The sequence below is a fragment of the Octopus bimaculoides genome, chromosome 3 (genome assembly GCF_046866305.1).
Source record: "Octopus bimaculoides isolate indiv1 chromosome 3, ASM4686630v1, whole genome shotgun sequence".
NCBI lineage: Eukaryota > Metazoa > Mollusca > Cephalopoda > Octopoda > Octopodidae > Octopus > Octopus bimaculoides.
The window spans coordinates 80,648,989-80,668,292 of record NC_142930.1 but is presented as its reverse complement, the minus strand read 5'-3'; the positions used below and the strand labels follow the sequence as shown (position 1 = coordinate 80,668,292).

At 35.7% G+C, this 19,304-nt stretch overlaps 2 protein-coding genes across 4 annotated transcripts in view; one reads left to right on the top strand and one right to left on the bottom strand.

Annotated features, from left to right (window-relative positions):
• Positions 1-11,032, bottom strand: part of LOC106879385 (uncharacterized) — a 173,856-nt gene extending 162,824 nt beyond the window's left edge. The window contains exons 1-2 of one of the 2 annotated variants that reach the window (XM_089349322.1): positions 10,825-11,032; positions 9,774-10,054 (exon numbers count right to left, since the gene is read on the bottom strand). In XM_089349322.1, the coding sequence (XP_089205448.1) occupies positions 9,774-9,797 (24 nt within the window). In that variant the 5' untranslated portion in view covers positions 9,798-10,054; positions 10,825-11,032. Of the gene's footprint in view, positions 1-9,773; positions 10,167-10,824 lie in introns of those variants that run through there. The other variant, XM_089349321.1, reaches the window with a different exon arrangement.
• LOC106881292 (tetratricopeptide repeat protein 16) overlaps positions 8,560-19,304 on the top strand; it is a 148,630-nt gene continuing 137,885 nt past the window's right edge. Inside the window, exons 1-2 of one of the 2 annotated variants that reach the window (XM_052966285.2) lie at positions 8,560-8,880; positions 13,582-14,047. In XM_052966285.2, coding sequence (XP_052822245.1) covers positions 13,604-14,047 — 444 coding nt within the window. In that variant the 5' untranslated portion in view covers positions 8,560-8,880; positions 13,582-13,603. The remainder of the gene's footprint in view (positions 8,881-13,581; positions 14,048-19,304) is intronic. The other variant, XM_052966284.2, reaches the window with a different exon arrangement.

The following is a 19,304-nucleotide window of genomic DNA, read 5'->3' as shown; positions in this document are numbered from 1 at the left end:
CATTTCATCATGTTACATTCATCTCATACTCTCTCTGTTATTTATTTATTTGTAAATGTACAATTATTTCCCTTCTGTTGTATAGCCAAAAGGTGTTCATCTGTTGTATGTGTATAATTCTAGCTTTCTTGTTTTTGTTTTCATTCTTGTATACGTTCATTTGCTTTTCCCAGAAGCTTAATGCTTTTAGCTTAAGTTTCTGGCACTTGTTGAATTTGAGTGATCTCAGTGGTACAAAAGTGTGAAACTGCTAGGACTTTCCGGACACTGACTGACAAGGAAATCAGCTGCAAATGGTCCATGTATCTTGTTTTTGTCCTGTTTATTGTTTGTTGTTATTGCCTATTTTTCTGCATGTTGTGTTTTGTTGGATTTCCACTCATTGTGTTATTTCTGTCCTACTCTTGAATTATATATATATATATATATATATATATATATATATATATATATATATATATATATATATATATATAAGTCAGTAAATAGTGGGGTTGTGTTAACCGCACATGGAGAAATAATAGGAAAATGAAAAATAATAATAAGGCAGAATGCTAAACTGAAAGCATATTTTAATATAGATTTCTAACCGGCTTTCATTTAATGGCAAATTTTCAAGAAGAGGGAGAATGAAAATGTTTTTTACAAAAATGTAAAAAATGAAAAAAATAATATATAAAAAAATAAATATACCAATATATTATATTGTCTTTGAGCTTTTAAAGTTCAATGGTAATCCATGTAGATAGTAGTTGGAAAAATAAGGATGCATGAAAATTGAGAGTTGTGTTAGGTTTAAAAAAAGAGAAAAGGTTTATGTGTTGTCAAAACAGGAAGTGTGTGTAAGGGGAGAAAGTCCCCTTACACACACTTCCTGTTTTGACACCACACTTCCTGCTTAACACATAAACCGTTTCTCTTTTTTTAAACCTAACGCAACTCTCAATTTTCATGCATCCTTATTTTTCCAACTACTATCTACATGGATTACCATTGAACTTTAAAAGCTCAAAGACAATATAATGTATTGGTATATTTATTTTTTTATATATTATTTTTTTCATTTTTTACTTATTTGTAAAAAACATATTCATTTTCCCTCTTCTTGAAAATTTGCCATGCAATGAAAGCCGGTTAGAAATCTATATTAAAATATGCTTTCAGTTTAGCATTCTGCCTTATTATTATTTTTCATTTTCCTATTATTTCTCCACGTGCGGTTAACACAACCCCACTATTTACTGACTTGTACCTTCTACCACACGTGTGATACAGAATGCCACCTAAAAATAACCCCAATCTTCCAGAGAAAGTCACCAATGAGACCATCCTAAAAGAACTCAAAACAATTAACACACACCTACTCACACTTTCCAACAAAATTGATGAACTTCTCCTTCAAACCCATGATATCCCAGAAAACAACCCACATCAACATCTTTCGGATAAGGTTAATGAAAACCTAAATGAAATTCACTACACTAAAAACTTTACTTACCAACTCATCATGGAAGGAACCTCATACATCATCCAACTCACAGAATGAACACACTTCAACTCCAGCACAACACATTAAAAACCAAATCAAAACTACCTGGACCAAGAAACTGCACAACAGAAAACTCCTTTTCTGGAACAACTTAAAAACCACAACAAAGCTGAAATTTATGACAAATGGTCAAACTCTTCTCCCATCATACTACCCCGTAAATTCCAAATTAAACACATCACAGATGAACCAGAAGAACAACGCTCTCTAAGAGAAAAACTGGCATCTGAAAAGATGAAAACTGAAGTGGAACTTATAAAACTCAGAGCACAAAATCACGAACAAAAATACACAAAAATTGATGATGAGATGCTCTTAGAACTTACCACACACTCCAACGAGCAATCCCTTGAACATGTTATTAAGCTGTGGAAAGATGAATGTCAAAAGGAAGAACTAACTTCCCTTAAACACTGGGAAAACAACAAAAAATTCTTCCATAACTATGAAACACAATTCATATTAAACCTCAAATCAAAAAAACCCTTCATAAAAGGACCCATAACACATACTACCACTGCTCCCCACAAACACCACCCCAAACCACACCACAAACACACATACCCCCTAACCCCCCTCCACACAAAACACATCCTCCCCCAACCCTACAAAAACCCTTTTCCCCCACAAAATAATCCAAACAAGACCCAACTCAACCCTCCTCCTCCATGGACAAGAAGCATCATGAACCCACCTTACACTTGTTATTATCCCCATCTCAATGCCCCCCCCCCACTCTCACACCAATAACAAACAAGGAATCCTACCCACACCTATGCATAAATCTCCCACTCAAGGAACCCCATATTGTCCACCCAACAAACACCCACAATCATACCACTTTTCCTACAGATCTTCATACCCACGCTACTCACACCAACAGAACCACGATAACTACCTACCCCACTCCAACCTTGCATACAATCCATCCTACAAACACCCAAAAACTCACCGCATTTCTCACAAAACCTTAAACCATCACATCCCATACCAACACAATTACTATAACTACCCATCCACTTCCAACCTCTCCACCTAACAATACCCCTACCCCTTCTACCAGAACTCTAACAATCACTACACCCCCTACTTCAACAACCATTTTTTAGACGGGGGGGAGAAAAACAGACACTACCGCTAATACAGACCCATAAAAAGAAAACTAAAAAGAAAACTAAAATAATAAATCTCTCTAATAAAACCCTTACACAAACCCAAATTAACATCCTAGCCAGAGGCTTAAAATTCACACCCACCCCAAGAACACCCAACCCCACTGAGATCAAGGATAACATTTCAGAATTTTGCAGAAAGCTTCGTTTAACAGAAGCTTTTATAAACCTCAGCAATGAGGATGATTCAATTATTAAAAACAAAAGCAACTTCATACCTTCCAAAGGAAGGAATAAAGCACTGGACGATTTTTGCAACCACATCCAGAGTTTCCCTTTTACCCCGCCCAAAACCAAGGTCAAATCAAACTTTAATAGAATAGAATGGAAAAACCTAAGAGACTTACAACAGGACAAAAGCCTTACTATCAAAGAAGCTGACAAAGGTAGTACTGTAGTCCTAATGGACACAGATTTTTACAAACACCTAGCACTCTCCTTACTAAACGACAACTCTTTCTATGAAATTATCACCAACTATAAACAACAAAAAACTCTCAAAAACCTCACCACCCTTATACTCCAGCAAGGTCAAGGACTCACAGACAAAGAAAAGGATTACATCACTAATTTCAAATGCAAGCCCAGCCTTTTCTATGGCCTCCCTAAAATCCATAAGAACAAATCCATCACCAAAGCTTGCAAACTCTCCTCTGACATCTACATCAACATCAAGGCATCGGAAGATTTAAAACTAAGACCCATTATAGCAGGCACCTCCTGCGAAACACACCGTTTAAGCACTTTCCTGGACATTCTTTTGAAACCTTTCCTAAGTCACATCAAAAGTTTCATTAGAGATGATCTTGACATGCTCATTCACCTCCTGAAAACAACAAACGAGGAGTCACTCTTGGTTTCTTTTGGCGTGATCAACCTTTATACAAATATCCCTCATGAATATGCTATTGAGGCAATTAAATTCTGGCTGCACAAACACCCAGAAACATTTCCTAATCGCATCAGCACAACCTTCATTATAGAATCACTTAAGTTCATTCTAACCAATAATTACTTCCTGTTTGCAAACACATACTTTCGCCAAAAATGTGGTATCGCCATGGGTACTAAAGCTGCACCAGTCCTTGCGAACCTCATAATGGGTTTTTTTGAATTATTACTATATGAAATCTCACGCCAGAAATTTGGACACCCTTTCCACATCTACTTAATGGATAACTGGAAAAGATACTTCGATGATTGTTTCATCATATGGAAGGAATCCTATGAAAAACTTCTAGAATTCAAATCCATACTTAACAACATACATCCCAGCATTCAATTCACTATGGAATTCAGCAAACATCATCTCCCTTTTCTTGATCTCTTAATTATAGAAACACCTAATAACCAAATCACAACCGACATCTACCACAAACCTACAGACTCACAACAATACCTCCTTTTCAGCTCATGCCACCCAAAACACACCAAGATAAATATCCCCTTCAATTTAGCTAAAAGAATTTGCACCATTGTCTCTGACCCAACCACTCGAGAAATACGCTTACAAGACCTCAAAAAAACACTATTACAACGCCAATATCCCTCCACACTCATAGATTTTGGAATAAAACGTGCCAAGGAACTTGACAAAAACACACTAAAAACCAACCAACACAATAACACACCCAACCCCAAAATACTTCCATACATCTCCACCCACAACCCCAAAAACATCGAAGCATACACCACAATCCAACAAAACCTCCCCTTACTCACCACAGACCCGAAAATGAACAATGTCATCAATACACACAAAGTCCTTAAATGCAAAAGGCAACACAAATCTTTGAAAAAACTCTTAACCAATGCCAAACTACATACACTATTTCCACCCCCATCAGTTAAAAAATGTGCACGCCCTAATTGTGGTACCTGCCCCTACCTACTTGAAGGCTCTGAATTTACCTTCAAACGAGGAACAAAGTTTAAAATCAAAACCAATTTCTTTTGTTCCTCTGGAAACCTCATTTATGTCCTCACATGCGCAGGTTACCAACACTTCTATATCGGACAGAAGAGCCTCCCATTGCATAGAAGAGTAGCAGTCCATAAAGAACAAATAAATCTCCCTCAATACCGCCAAATTCCACTCAGTGGCTACATAGACTCTTGCACCAGAAACAAAAACCCTAAATTCCTTATATTCCCTTTCTATCAATGTAAAGACAGAATCTCCACACAAGAAAGAATCAACAAGGAGAATCTTTTCATAGAGAAATTCTAACCATTTCTTAACACACAAACCCCTCAGTGACCTTATTTCTCTAGGAACAGATATAAACTTCCTGTTGACAAAGAGTCCATAACTCCAACTAAAGAGATTTGTCTCTCCTTACACACACTTCCTGTTTTGACACCACACTTCCTGCTTAACACATATACCTTTTCTCTTTTTATAGACCTAACACAACTCTCAATTTTCATGGATCCTTATTTTTCCAACTATTATCTACATGGATTACCATTGAACTTTAAAAGCTCAAAGACAATATAATGTATTGGTATATTTATTTTTTTATATATTATTTTTTTTTATATATTATTTTTTTCATTTTTTACTTTTTTGTGAAAAACATTTTCATTCTCCCTCTTCTTGAAAATTTGCCATGCAATGAAAGCCGGTTAGAAATCTATATTAAAATATGCTTTCAGTTTAGCATTCTGCCTTATTATTATTTTTCATTTTCCTATATATATATATATATATATATATATATATATATATATATATATATATATATATATATATATATATGGTGGGCTTCTTTTTTTTTTCAGTGTTTTAATCCAAAATGGAAATGAATACCAATTTTTCCATGTGATGGGCTTAAATAGTTGTGATTTTTGTTAACATGGAACCAATGGTAGCCTTAATACACAAAGAATCTTTATCTACCAGTGCAGTATCGAGCACTCATTCTCATTGTTTGATATTTATGTATAAGTATGTATGTATGTCACTCAGTCATTTCACATGCTAGAAATAGCAGGGTTCATATGGGTATGTTGTAAGGCCTATAGCATATCAAAAACAGCTATGTCAACCAATTCATCTCGTTTTTCTTCTTTTTTTCAAATTATGCCCATATATTTTATGTTTTACTTATTTCAGTCATTGGGCTGTGACCATGCTGGGGCACCACCTTTTAGTTGAATAAATGGACCTCAGTACCTATATTTTTTAAAGACTGGCACTTATTCCATCATTTACTTTATACTAAACTGCAAAAGTATGGGGACATAAACTAACACCAGTTGTCAAGCAGTGGTGGCAGACAAACACACATACATACTGTTATACTTGGGGAGTCATATTTTGCCACAGCTTTATTATTACTATTTTTGTTTCTTTGCCAAAGATCTTTCATCACATATCCTGTTTCCTCTTCAATGACTCTTTATCCCACATATCTCATCTTCTTTTGCTTTATCCATGAAAGAGCATTGACAAAGAAACAATAACAATAAAGCTGAAGTAAAGACCAAGCATTAAGCAAATATGGCCATCTCCAAGTATAACAATATTTATTTCAACACACAATTTCACATCAAGAATCTTGCAAGACAATTACATAAATGTGTGTGTGTGTGTGTGTGTATATATATATATATATTTGTATATTTAGATCTCTACCAAATATTTGGTAAAAATATTGTATCTGTTATCAACGTAGCAAAATTCTCACATGAAAAGTTGTTTATAAGACAATTTTGTGTGCATATCAATTTAAATAAGAGTCATAACGCAATCCATAGTAAAAACTTGTTTAATAATCTATGCACATTTCAATGCAATATCCCGACTCACTCTTGTCTGAGATATGAATATGGAGTCTTGCATCTCTTCAGGGTCAAGTTACATTAATTCACAGCAGACAGCAAACAACAGACAACATTAATAGTTGTCTGTTGTTTGTTGTCTGCTGTGAATTAATGTAACTTGACCCTGAAGAGATGCAAGACCCCCATATTCTTATCTCTGACAAGAGTGAGTCGGGATATTGCATTGAAATATGCATAGGTTATTAAACAAGTTTTTACTATGGATTGCGTTATGGCTCTTATTTAAATTTATATATATATATATATATATATATATATATATATACAAATGTCACTAAAAGCAACTAGGGTATTAGGAAACACCTATATTGCTAGAAATAAGAACTAAACCACTCTAATGTTGTAGTTAATGCACATGAATGAAAACAGATACACTAACTGGGACATTAATTGTCCAAAAAGTGCCAATCGAGAATTCCTGATACTGACATGTCAATTTCAGCAATTTCTGTTGCCTCATCAGTTAAGACAACTCGATTTCGGCTCTTCCCGGATTTGCTTCACCATGGACGATTATGGTTTCTGTTAGTGTGTTTTCATGCATGTGTATTAACTACAGCATTAGAGTGGTGTAGCTCTTATTGCTAGCAATGTAGGTGTTTCCTAATACCCTAGTCACATTTAGTAACATTTATAACTCTCCTTTTTGGTGAAATATTGCAAACTGCTATTTATATTAATTTTATGTTTACACATTAGTGAATCACTAAATCATCCAATTATTTGGATGACAGAAACATATATACTAATGGCAAAGCGAGTCCAGAAAGAATTGAAGTCAAGCTGTCTTAACTGATGAAGCAACAGAAGTTGCCAAAACTGACATGTCAGTATTAGGAATTCTCAGTTGGCACTTTTGGGACAATTGTGCTTCCTGTTAGTGTGTGTTTTCATTCATGTGCATTAACTACAGCATTAGAGCAGTTTAGCTCTTATTTCTAGCAACATACATGTTTCCTAACACCCTAGTTGCATTTAGTGACATTTGTAATTCTCCTTTTTAGTGAAACATTGCAAACTGTTGTTTATATAAATTTTATATATATATATATATATATATATATATATATATATATATATATATATATATAATCAGAATTTAACATCCATTTTCCATGCTGGCTGGATGCTCTTCCTATCACCAACAACATTATTGAGTGGGCTGAGCACATTTTACGTGGTACCAGCACAAGTGAAGTCTGTTTTTTGGCATGATCTTTACGACTGGATGCCCTTCTTAATGCCAACCACTTTACAATGTGGATTGGATGCTTTTTATGTGACACCAGCACTGGCAGAGTCACCAAGTGACTTGCAAGACACAGATTCTTTGAGAGGAAGAGAACACTGGAGATGGTTTTGTGCCGAGTGATGAGAGAGGGACAGAAACAGGTGTCTTACTGTAGAGGAGATACATCGTTACCCCAGTTAGAGGAAAAGAGAGATCAATCAAGAATGAGAGAGGCATACTCTCAAGGTACGGGGATGAGAATGCAAATTGGATGTTAGAGCATTGCTCAGGGTATATGAGTAGGGAGTTCACGTGAATGCAAAGAGTGGGGAAGGGGGAAGAATACAGTGACTGGTGAAACCTGGGTATATGGAAAGGGACGTGGGTAGAATACACGACACTTCCAGTACTCAGGTGCGTCTTTTCAAGAACCTCATATCGCCAGACATCTCAGTCCATTGTCATCCTCTCTGTGAGGCCCAACATCTTGAGATCGGTCCTCATTACTTCATCCCATATCTTCCTGGGTCTTCTTCTTTCACGGCTGCCATCTTCTTTAAGCAATCGTACTCGTCTCTCTTCTGGTCGTCTTTACTGTATCCATCCATTTGACACTGCATTAACATTTCATCAAAGACTTCCTCTCCAGAACCTCTCTTAATCATCCTCCCTGAATTTTTCTTTCTCCCAATCATTTCATTACTACATAGCCCCCAATCATACATGCCGTTAAAAAAAAAAAGATCACGTCACTTTTCTTTTAAAATTAATACAAAAATAATTACATACTAACACGCTCGTTCATTTATAATTATTTATACGTTTTAAATCCTTCATCATTCCGTCAATATTTTATTCTGAATACGTTTATTGTTACCCTTAGCAACACAATAATCATGGCGTCTTTAAAGTTTCGTTTGTGTCCTATGAATACAATACGATGTAGTTTAAATATCCACTGCTGTTGCTCGTCCTTTTACTGTTTTATGCCCTTTTACGGAAGCCTCAGACTGAATTATTAACCGCGTGGTGAGACATCACAAACTTTGCTTTCTCTCAGACAGTTTACGTTTCTTAAGGTTTGTTACGGAAAGTTCCAGGTTCCAATCTGAGTCTGACAATGTAGTAGGAGTTGATGTTGGAATTTATAGAGTAATCTGTGTGTGTGTGTGTGTTTGCGCGCAAAGTGAATTGTATGTGCCTTCGTGCTTTGGGTGCTACACAATATTTAGTGAATGTAAACTTTCAAACAGAAGAATAAATTATTTCTCTATATTCATGTCCTTGTCATATGGGTGACGCTACCTTTTGTGAGTGAGTGTGTGATTGAAGACAATGTGCATAAACAAAACACAATTGACTAAGTTCTACAAGGAAATAATGCAGAGTGCAACGTTTCTCTTCTTTAAAGTTCTTCTCCAGAGCAGGAATCCGTTTAGAACGTTTGTCCTTATTTTCTTTCACCCTACAATAAATATGTACTTCTTCAATTGTTGTTTCTAATTGCAAAACTTGCCAACAAAAAATATCAGTTCTAGTGATTATTAATATTTATCGATTACTGAGATCGATTTAATCGACTAGTATTATCTCATTAATTTGTGGTCTTGTTCCTATATTAAAAATCAATTTTCAATAAGGGTAGTGGATTGCCAGAATCGTTAAATATTTACTTAAGGCTATTTCTGTTCGGAGTTCAAATCCCACCGAGAACACCTTTCCTGTTCGTTCTTCCTGTATTGATAAAATAATGAATAAGTTAAAAACTAGTGTCGATGTAACCAACTATATCTTCACATACCCACCTTTCTGCGAAACTTAGTACCGGTGTGCAGTTTCAATCACATGCTTAAAATTGTAGAAGAATCTATTGAAATATTACACATATTCCAAATAAGGTTTTAAAAAAATGGAACAGCAAGAAACACGAAAATATTTAAAAATGAGAGTAAACTCCTTAACAAATACTTACGTTGGTTGTGATAATATCACACATTATCTCAATTCTTGATCGGGCTTTTTATACAGATTCTTGTTGAAAAAATACTCTTCATAAACAGAATGAAAAATTATTACTGTTTACATAGCCCAAAGGAGACATGCTTGGGGACGAATTGATAAGGCATCTGCCTACCGACTGAGGGTTTAACAATTCATTTAGACATCTGCAGTGTCTTATTCCATTAAACTGGATATTACGGGTTACACAATTACCTCTACAACGAGTCCATTTAGCTGTACCTTGGTGTCATACTGAAAGAAAAAAAAAAATTGCAACTAGTAAATACAAAACGATTAATAGTCGATCCAATTGAAATAGCACGGAAGACGCTCGAACAATTCGATGGTTTAAATATTTGGAAAGAACAATAACAGAAGCGGGGAAATCCAAGAAACACTTAAAATGTTGAATTATAGCAGCTACAGCGAATTTAGTTCGGGGAACTAAAAAGACTACAATAACAAGAGGAAATTACATTTTGTTTTAAGCTCAACAGTAATTTCATCTGCACTTTATTGGTGCAACTCCTAAATGTTGGATGCTAAAAACAGGAAATAAGTACTATAAAAAGATGTTTTGTGTTCAATTTCAAGAACATTAGGCCAATGAGAGCGTTAGGAAAGAAACTAAAATGGTTATGCTCTGTGAAACTCTTTTTGTCAGTTGTGAAAAAGTTAAAAATGAAATAGTTTGATCTAACAACACGACACCATGAGAATCTATGTGCAATGGATATGATTTCTCGCGGGGTGAGGAGCAGAGGGAGAAACCTAAAAAAGGAGCAGCGAGACCGCGAAGTGAGTAGTTAAGCTACATCAAAAAAGCAAACGAACGGAAATGTTTGAAAACATGTAATTGACTGGTGACCAGAAAAGATGAAGAGAGAAGTTGCATATATTTCTGTGTACCTACACCATCTCACACCATCTCAGTTATGAAATTTCGTAAAGGAATACAGCTTATTACTTTAAAAAACAACGAAAACCTGAATAATTGATTAATTCAAAATTTGTTTCAATACTTTAGTTTAAAATGTAGTCATGTATTGATTTGGAGACGCTTATGTAGTCTTCACATCGTTTTCTCTTGAACCAAAAGAATGACAAAACAAATAGCCTCTTCTAAGAGCTGGTCCTCCCATACTTTAACCATTCTACTACTTCGTCTACTCGAAACAAATTCTTCTTAAATCATGAACTAGTTATTTTTTTAGACACACCTTCGCAGTTCCAGCCCTACATAACTACATACAAATATAATACAAAATAAAAAGGCGAAGAGGAGCACGAGCAGTTAGGGAACCACTAGATGGTTGTTCAACCTACTTAAGATAACAGCCAAAATTTCCTCAAAACACTTCCTGTCGACTTCTAAAAAGACTCACTGGATAATCGAGTCGCAGGTGCACAGTACTTGGATACAAACAGAACTGTTACGACTAGGATAACTTTAATATTTCTGCATGATCAGAGCCTACGGTGGAGCTTGAAAGTTGCATCTATCAAACTCACTGCATTCAACAAGCCACACCAAAGGACACTAAATATAAGTCTAACATAGTACTAACGTCAAAAATGTTGCGAATCAACGGAGGAGCCTTCACTTGGAAACAATAAACTTAATTCAATTTAAGCAAATAATATTACAACAATATAACCTGTTGGAAATAACAGCCAAAATCTCCCTCAAATTCTATATTACAAACTTTAAAAAGAAAGACACATTAAAAAAATGTAGTCTTGGATGTCAGTCAGTATGATAACAGCTGGAATATCTTTAACTACAGGTTTGCTAAATCAGTGCTTAATAAGACAGCAACCATTAGAGCCGGACTGAGTTCCCTTCGCCTATTTCTGCTGCAGCCTCCACCATAATCCTAGAGGATCAGGTTGAGCTAAGTGGTTGGATTTTCTTACTGCAATATATGCACTCCGTGGTGAAGCACACTGTTTGGCTCCCAATGTTACAGAAGCATGGAGTATCAATATATGAAGTGCTGGATCTGTGGTACCTGTTTATAGATGCTTTGAATGACGCCCAGTTATTCGACAAACTACCAATATGTTACAGTTAGAGCTTCAGAGGACTTTATTATCCAAGGGAGATAATTAAAGACTATTAAAAGTTGCTTCCCCTCTTTTAGGAATGTTTTGTTTTTGTTTTTTATTCGGTATTCTAAAAATTCTATACCCATTTTGATTTAAAATAATAAAAAGATGGTATATTTTTGACACATAATATCTTAACTTATCAACACCATCTTATGTTATTGAACACAACATTGGTGACCCTATCAGTTATATATTATTAACCTGTCCGCTTCTAAAATCAGAAGCAAACTGTAAGACGAATTGGATTAAAAACTGTGTGCATCATCTATTCCCTTTCTTTTCACCAGTATATTTTCTTCTTCTCCGAAATGTCCCACGACATTAAAAAAAGGAAAAAAACAGTCTGGAGACTAGACTATTGATAATATTTCCATTATTTCACACAACTGAATATTCATATTTCTGCATTGAACAGAATGTACAAGATTTAACATTTCTCTTTATAGAGTAGTGAGGTTTATAGAGGGTTCTGAAGTTTATAAAATTTATACCAGTATTATACTGTGTCAAAGTGGATAGATGACAAACAGTGACTGGAGAAAAAATACCCAGGTACACCTAGTACATGAAAAGTTAATTGTAAAGTGTGGGTTGACATACATGTTGTACTGAGCCCTAAAATTGCAGTTGATTAAAATACACCTTTAGTAAGAAGAGCAATTCATTGTATCAATGATTAATTCTAGTCCAGATGGGTATGAATGACAATCCCAGAAACAACTATATTACACCACTTCAACAGATGATTTTTGAATTATAGAAGAGTAGTGGATGTCAAAGATAGATGAAATGCTTTGTAGCATTCAGTGATGTTTCATTCTGAGATCAAATTCCACCAAGACTAACTGTGCTTTTCATTTTCTGAGGTTTATAAAATAAGTACCAATAACATACCTGGTAGTGAATCTGTTGACTTCCCTCATCACCATGCTTTTATCCCTAATTCATAATTATGAAATCATTATTTGTGTTTATAAATTCTATATAGTCAAACACTAGAATGAATATATTTGAATAATGATATGAATCATATTTAATATGAGGGTAAACCACTTTAAATATAGTGTATCTCATACGATTCTCAATAGAACCAAACATTGTAACTTTGTGCCTGAACTATTCATGCATTTGGCAAATAGCTGTTGCAAGTGCTTTATATTACATGCTTATACATATAAAATGTTATAGATATTATAGCAGGTAGAAAGGCTGAGCAAATTTTTCAGTTATTGACTCTGATGTTATCTGAATATCATTTCTGAGGAGCTACATCTATAGGCTGCACATACAGATTTTGTTAGATATCTCCATGCCATCTCTGAAAAACAACGACATCAACAAATATATGATGAAGTGGCAGAGTAGCAGACAAAATGCTTTGTAGTATTTGGTCAAGGTTCAAACCACAGTGGGGTTAATTTTGCCCTTTATCGTTCTGAAATTGATAAAATAAATACAAATCAGAAATTGTAATCAATTTGACTATTCTTTTAACATTTGTGGCCTTGGGACTAAATAGTCTTTTTTTTTTTTTTTCTTTTATAGCTTTAGTATTTCAGTTGAAAATGAGAAATTGGAATGTATATGTCCTTTCCTAAAAATTATTTGGTGTTTTTAAGTAAAGTTGGTGTGTTATTCTAAAATCACATTTAATTGCTTTTTTTCAGGCAAACTGGTCTAATAAGTAAAATGAATAACGATATTATTGATTTACTTGAAAGTGTGAAAGTTGCTAAAGCTGAAATAGAAAGAATAGAAAAAGAAAATGTCAATATCAACCAGTTTTTTCCATCGATACCTCACAACTTTGAAAAATATTCAACTGGAGAAACAAGTTATTGGCCTGAACTGATGAGCTCAGTGTCTTGTGCAAAATCCAAGAAAGGAAAATGTTCAGCAAAAACATTCAGCTGTGACATGAATTTGCATAAAAATGCAAATGCTTTATTAATGAATACAACATCTCCAGATAAAAAAGAAGAAAATGAAGATGAAAATACAGAAGAACAAAAAGCAGAAGAGATAACAGAGCAGTCATTAAATGACACTGCACTACAGATTGTATCTGAAGATAAAGAGGAATCTGAAGATGCTCCTGTGTTCACATCTCTGCAAGAAGCTCAAACCCAAAATGTAAATATCATTTAAATGTGTCATACTATGCTATGTCCTAGGAGAAGTAGGTTATACATGTGTGTGTGTGTGTGTGTGTGTCAGAGTAGTATAGTTTTCATGGAATTTGTCTGATATCTATAAATGTTTTATTTCTTTTAAAGCTATAACGATGCAAGTTATAATAATACAGGTCAGTGGTTAGTACTTTTACTTAATATTTCAATATTTCAAGGTTAAGACCCCTTCTTAAGGAAATCTTTGAAGAAAAGATGTTCTATAATGTGTGTGTATGGATTGTTTATGTTGCTGTTGTAGTCAATCAGATGTGTGCAGTTTGAATCAGCTGTGTGCAGTTATTAAAATGTGGATTACACTTGTTGAGTAAAATAAGGTTTTTTTATTCTCAAGTTCTCTGAGTTTTCTTTTTTTTTTTTTTTTTTTTGAGTCCTGGATGTCTTGGGTGTGACATTTTCTATAGGTGTTTTTTTTTTTTAATGAAAGAAGCATAGCAGCCTGGTGGTACTTCTGGTGTAGAATTCATCACATTTACTACATATAATTTTTATACACCACATAAGACCACACATATATATCTTCATCTTTGATCAGGCAATTGGGTAATGTACATAAGGTGTGGTTTTGTTTTGGCAGTTTTTAGTCACATCCCCACTCAGGGATGGTCTGGAATGTACCAGTTGTATATTCAACCACTGCTCCCACCTCCCAACAGACTGCATGGTGGATTGAAGCAGTTGTTTTTTAATTGAAATATGGCAGTTTCAAAAATACTTATTATCCATGGATGTGTAGCTTTTGCTAGATGGTCTGGTGATGTCCTATCATTTAATGACAGAGTATGGATAGACATTCTCCAACTGAACTTTTCAGAATTATATGATTTTGGTGCTTTTGCTTCCTACCTTGGAGCATATACTCTGTATCTTGTGAATCTCATTTCTAATGTAGGCCATCTTAGTTCTGATGGGCAAGGATGAATTATAGCATACAGATAGGCCTTTGCATGCTGCTCTTCTGTAAAAGTTAGTGGAGATGGATCCATTTTCTGTGACTTTGAGTTTAAAATCATGCAGAGATAAAAAAACAAAAAAAAACAGTGTAATTGGGGGGTTTCACTTCAAATTTTATATGTTCATTGATGTTGTAGATGTGTTTATGAAATATAGATATTAAAATGAACAAGACAAGAAATAAATTGAAAGTAAAAAGAAGGTAAGGAACATGTCTACATTAGTGCATCTTCCTCCTCATTCAAACTCCAATGGTATAATCATAGATCTACATTTAGAAACAAAGAAGAGGCTAATAATATATCTCTTGCTAAATTCATACATTTTCTCATAGATAAAAATATTGAATGTAAGACTGATTGATCTATTGTATGTAATATACAACCCTAATAGTAGACTTTGTGTATCAGAAGCATTCCACATTTATAAAATTAGTAAAACTAAATTAATTATGATTTATCAACATGATGAACTAATTATAAGATGCCAACAATTTAAATACAAATCTTTTCTATACTATAAGCATACATAACATTACACTTATCATTATAACTATAATTAGTAAACTACAACTCTAGTTTTAATACTCGGTATATATTTAATAACCATATCATTATATCTTAATGAAAATCTTTCATACCTTGACCTACCACAGTTTAACTTTACTAATTTAATAATTATATTTAAATTTAAACACTCCAATACGTTTTGAAAATTCATATTTTTTAAATGAAATTCTTCTATTTGTTGAAGATTACATCTACAGTCTATAATACACTAAATATTTTTCCGTATCAGTAAACTTATAATTCTATTTTCATAGCACCACTCTCTATATCTGTATCTTCTTAATTTTGAATAGTTTTCTTCTTATACCTAGGTATTTACACCTTGAGTAACATATATTGATTATTATCTTTAGTATACTCTTTTACTTGTTTCAGTAATTTGATTGCAGCCATGCTGGAGCACTGCCTTTAGTCGAGCAAATCGATCCCAGGACTTATTCTCTATAAGCCTAGTACCATGCATGCATGGTTTCAATAATGACTAAGTCAAAATGGTTTTTTATATTCTTCCTTCTCACTGGGATTGTTTAAATGTAGTTACAACAGTAATATGTCCTTCTACTGAAATGAAATTTCAGTAAATTTTCTGTATCTTGGTGCAGCTGAAGATTGCTCTGCATTTTACATTTAATGTAATGCTCGCATTGCTTAAATACATGGAGTCACATGAAACGATCGTACTGCAGTAACCTTGAATATCCTTGTTGCTTATTTTGATATATATATATATATATATATATATATATATATATATATATATATATATATATATGTGTGTGTGTGTGTGTGTGTGTGTGTGTGTGTGTATATACACATAAATATATATCCATAACTACATATACATAAATATAAATATACATAAATATAAATATATATATATACACATATACATATATACATATGTAAATATATATATATATAAATATAGATATATACATAAATATATATACATATATATATATATATATATATATATATACATGTATATACATATCCTCATCATCATCATTTAACATCCACTTTCCATGCTGGCATGGGTTAGATGGTTTGACTGAGGACTGGTAAGCCAGATGGCTGCACCAGGCTCCAATCTGATCTAGCAGAGTTTCTACAGCTGGATACCCTTCCTAACGCCAACCACTCCGAGATTGTAGTGGGTGCTTTTACATGCACCTGCACGAGGGTAGATCAGGAGGTACTGGCAACAGTCACCCTCAAATGGTGTTCTTTATGTGCTACCTGCACAGTAGCCAGTCCAGCAGCACTGACAACAACCTTGCTCGAATGTTGTTTTTCACGTGCCACCAGCACAAGTGCCAGTAAGGTGACGCTGATAATGATCACGCTTCAATGGTGCTTTTTATGTGCCACCAGCATGGGAGCCAGTCATCATCATCATTATCATCATTGTTTAGCATCCGCTTTCCATACTGGCATGGGTTGGACCGTTTGACTGGGGACTAGTGAGCCTGATGGTTGCACCAGGCTCCAATCTGATCTGGCAGAGTTTCTGCAGCTGGATGCCCTTCCTAATGCCAACCACTCCAAGAGTGTAGTGGGTGCTTTTATGTGCCACCGGCATGAGGGCCAGTCAGGCGGTACTAGCAACAGCCACGCTCAAATGGTGTTTTCCACGTACCACCAACACAAGTGCCAGTAAGGTGACATTGGTAACGATCATGCTCGAATGGTACTTTTTATGTGCCACCGGCATGGGGGCCATGTGGTGACCCTTGCAGTGATCATGCTCTGATAGTGCTCTTAGCACTCCACTAGCACGGATGCCAGTCATGTGGTGCTATCATCGAATTCAATTCCGATTTCACTTGCCTCAACAGGTCTTCACAAGCATACTTTAGTGTCCAATGAAAGAAAGGTACACCTAAATGGGCTGGTTACACCACCAGTATAGGCCACAGGTTATGGTCTCGCTTGGCCTGCCGGGTCTTCTCAAGCACAGCATATTTCCAAAGGTCTCAATCACTAGTCATTGCCTCGGTGAGGCCTAATGTTCGAAGGTCGTGCTTCACCACCTCATCCCAGGTCGTCCTGGGTCTACCTCATCCACAGTTTCCCCCGACTGCTATGGTGTGGCACATTTTCAAACAGTTATCCTCATCCATTTGTACCACATGATCATACCAGCGCAATTGTCTCTCTTGCATGCCACAACTAATGCTTCTTAGGTCTAACTATTCTCTCAAGTCGAGTATACACACTGATATTACACATCCATCGGAGCTAACTAGCTTCATTTCTTGTGAGCTTACGCATGTCCTCAGCAGTCACGGCCCATGTTTCACTGCCATGTACCATGGCTTTTCGTACACAAGCATCATACAGTCAACCTTTTACTCTGAGCGAGAGGCCCTTTATCACCAACAGAGGTAAGAGCTCTCTGAACTTTGCCCAGGCTATTCTTATTCTAGCAGTTACGCTTTCAGCGCACCCTACCCCCACAATTGACTTTGTCACCTAGGTAATGAAAGCTATCAACTACTTCTAGTTTTTCTCCCTGGAATGTGGCAAAAGTTGTTCTCTGTATGTGCACATTTACAGTGTTTATTGCACCTGAACATCTGCCACATACAAAAATTATCTTCCTAGTTAGCTTTCCTTTGATATTGCTGCACCTCTTGTGTGTCCATAGCTTACACTGGGTACAGCTTCTACCTATGCCTTTTTTACAGATCGAGCAGGGCCATCTACCTGAAGTTGTTTGTGGTTTGTCTCCTTTCTACTTATTAGAACTTTGATTTTAGCTAGGTTGACTCTAAGGCCCTTCGATTCTAGTCTTTGCTTCCACACCTGAAACTTCTCTTCTAGCTCTGATAGTGACTCTGCAAATAGGTCATCAGCATAGAGGAGTTCCCAGGGGCATCTCGTCTTGAGTTCCTCTGTTATTGCCTGGAGGACCATGATAAATAGGAGGGGGCTGAGGACTGAAACTTGGTGGGCCCCTACCTCTACCCGGAATTCTTCACTGTACTCGTTGCCAACCCTCACCTTACTGACAGCGACCCTGTACATGGCATGTACAGCTCTCACTAACCATTTATCTATCCCTAGTTTCCTCATTCACCACCAGATAATGGATCGGGGGACCCTGTCAAAGGCTTTCTCCATGTCAATGAAAGCCAGGTACAGAGGTCTTACCAGAAATATAGCATCAGTGGTGTTTTTACCTGGCACGAACTCAAACTGCATCTCATCTAAACTGACTCTCTCTCTAATTAGTTGGGCTATGACCCTCTCCGTGACCTTCATTACCTTATCCAACAATTTGATACCTCAGTAATTATTTGTATCTAAAGCATCACCTGTACCTTTGTAGCAGTTGACTATGGTGCTGCTACACCAGTCATTGGGTATGACTGCTTCGTGTATCACATGGTGAACTATACAGGTAACTAGGCTCTAGCCGACACTGCCAGATATTTTGAGCATCTCTGCAGTGATTCCTGATGGGCCAGGGGCTTTCCCTGTCTTCATACTCTTAACTGCTTTATCTACCAAAGTACTGTCAATTCAGATAGCTGGTCCCTCTGTTGGGTCGACATTTGGCAGACTCTCTTTCTCCCATTCATTCTCTTTATTAAACAACCTTTCATAGTGGCATCTCCAAACCTCACTATTTGCAGCCTCGTTTAGTGCAAGTGAACCATCATCCATGTGGAC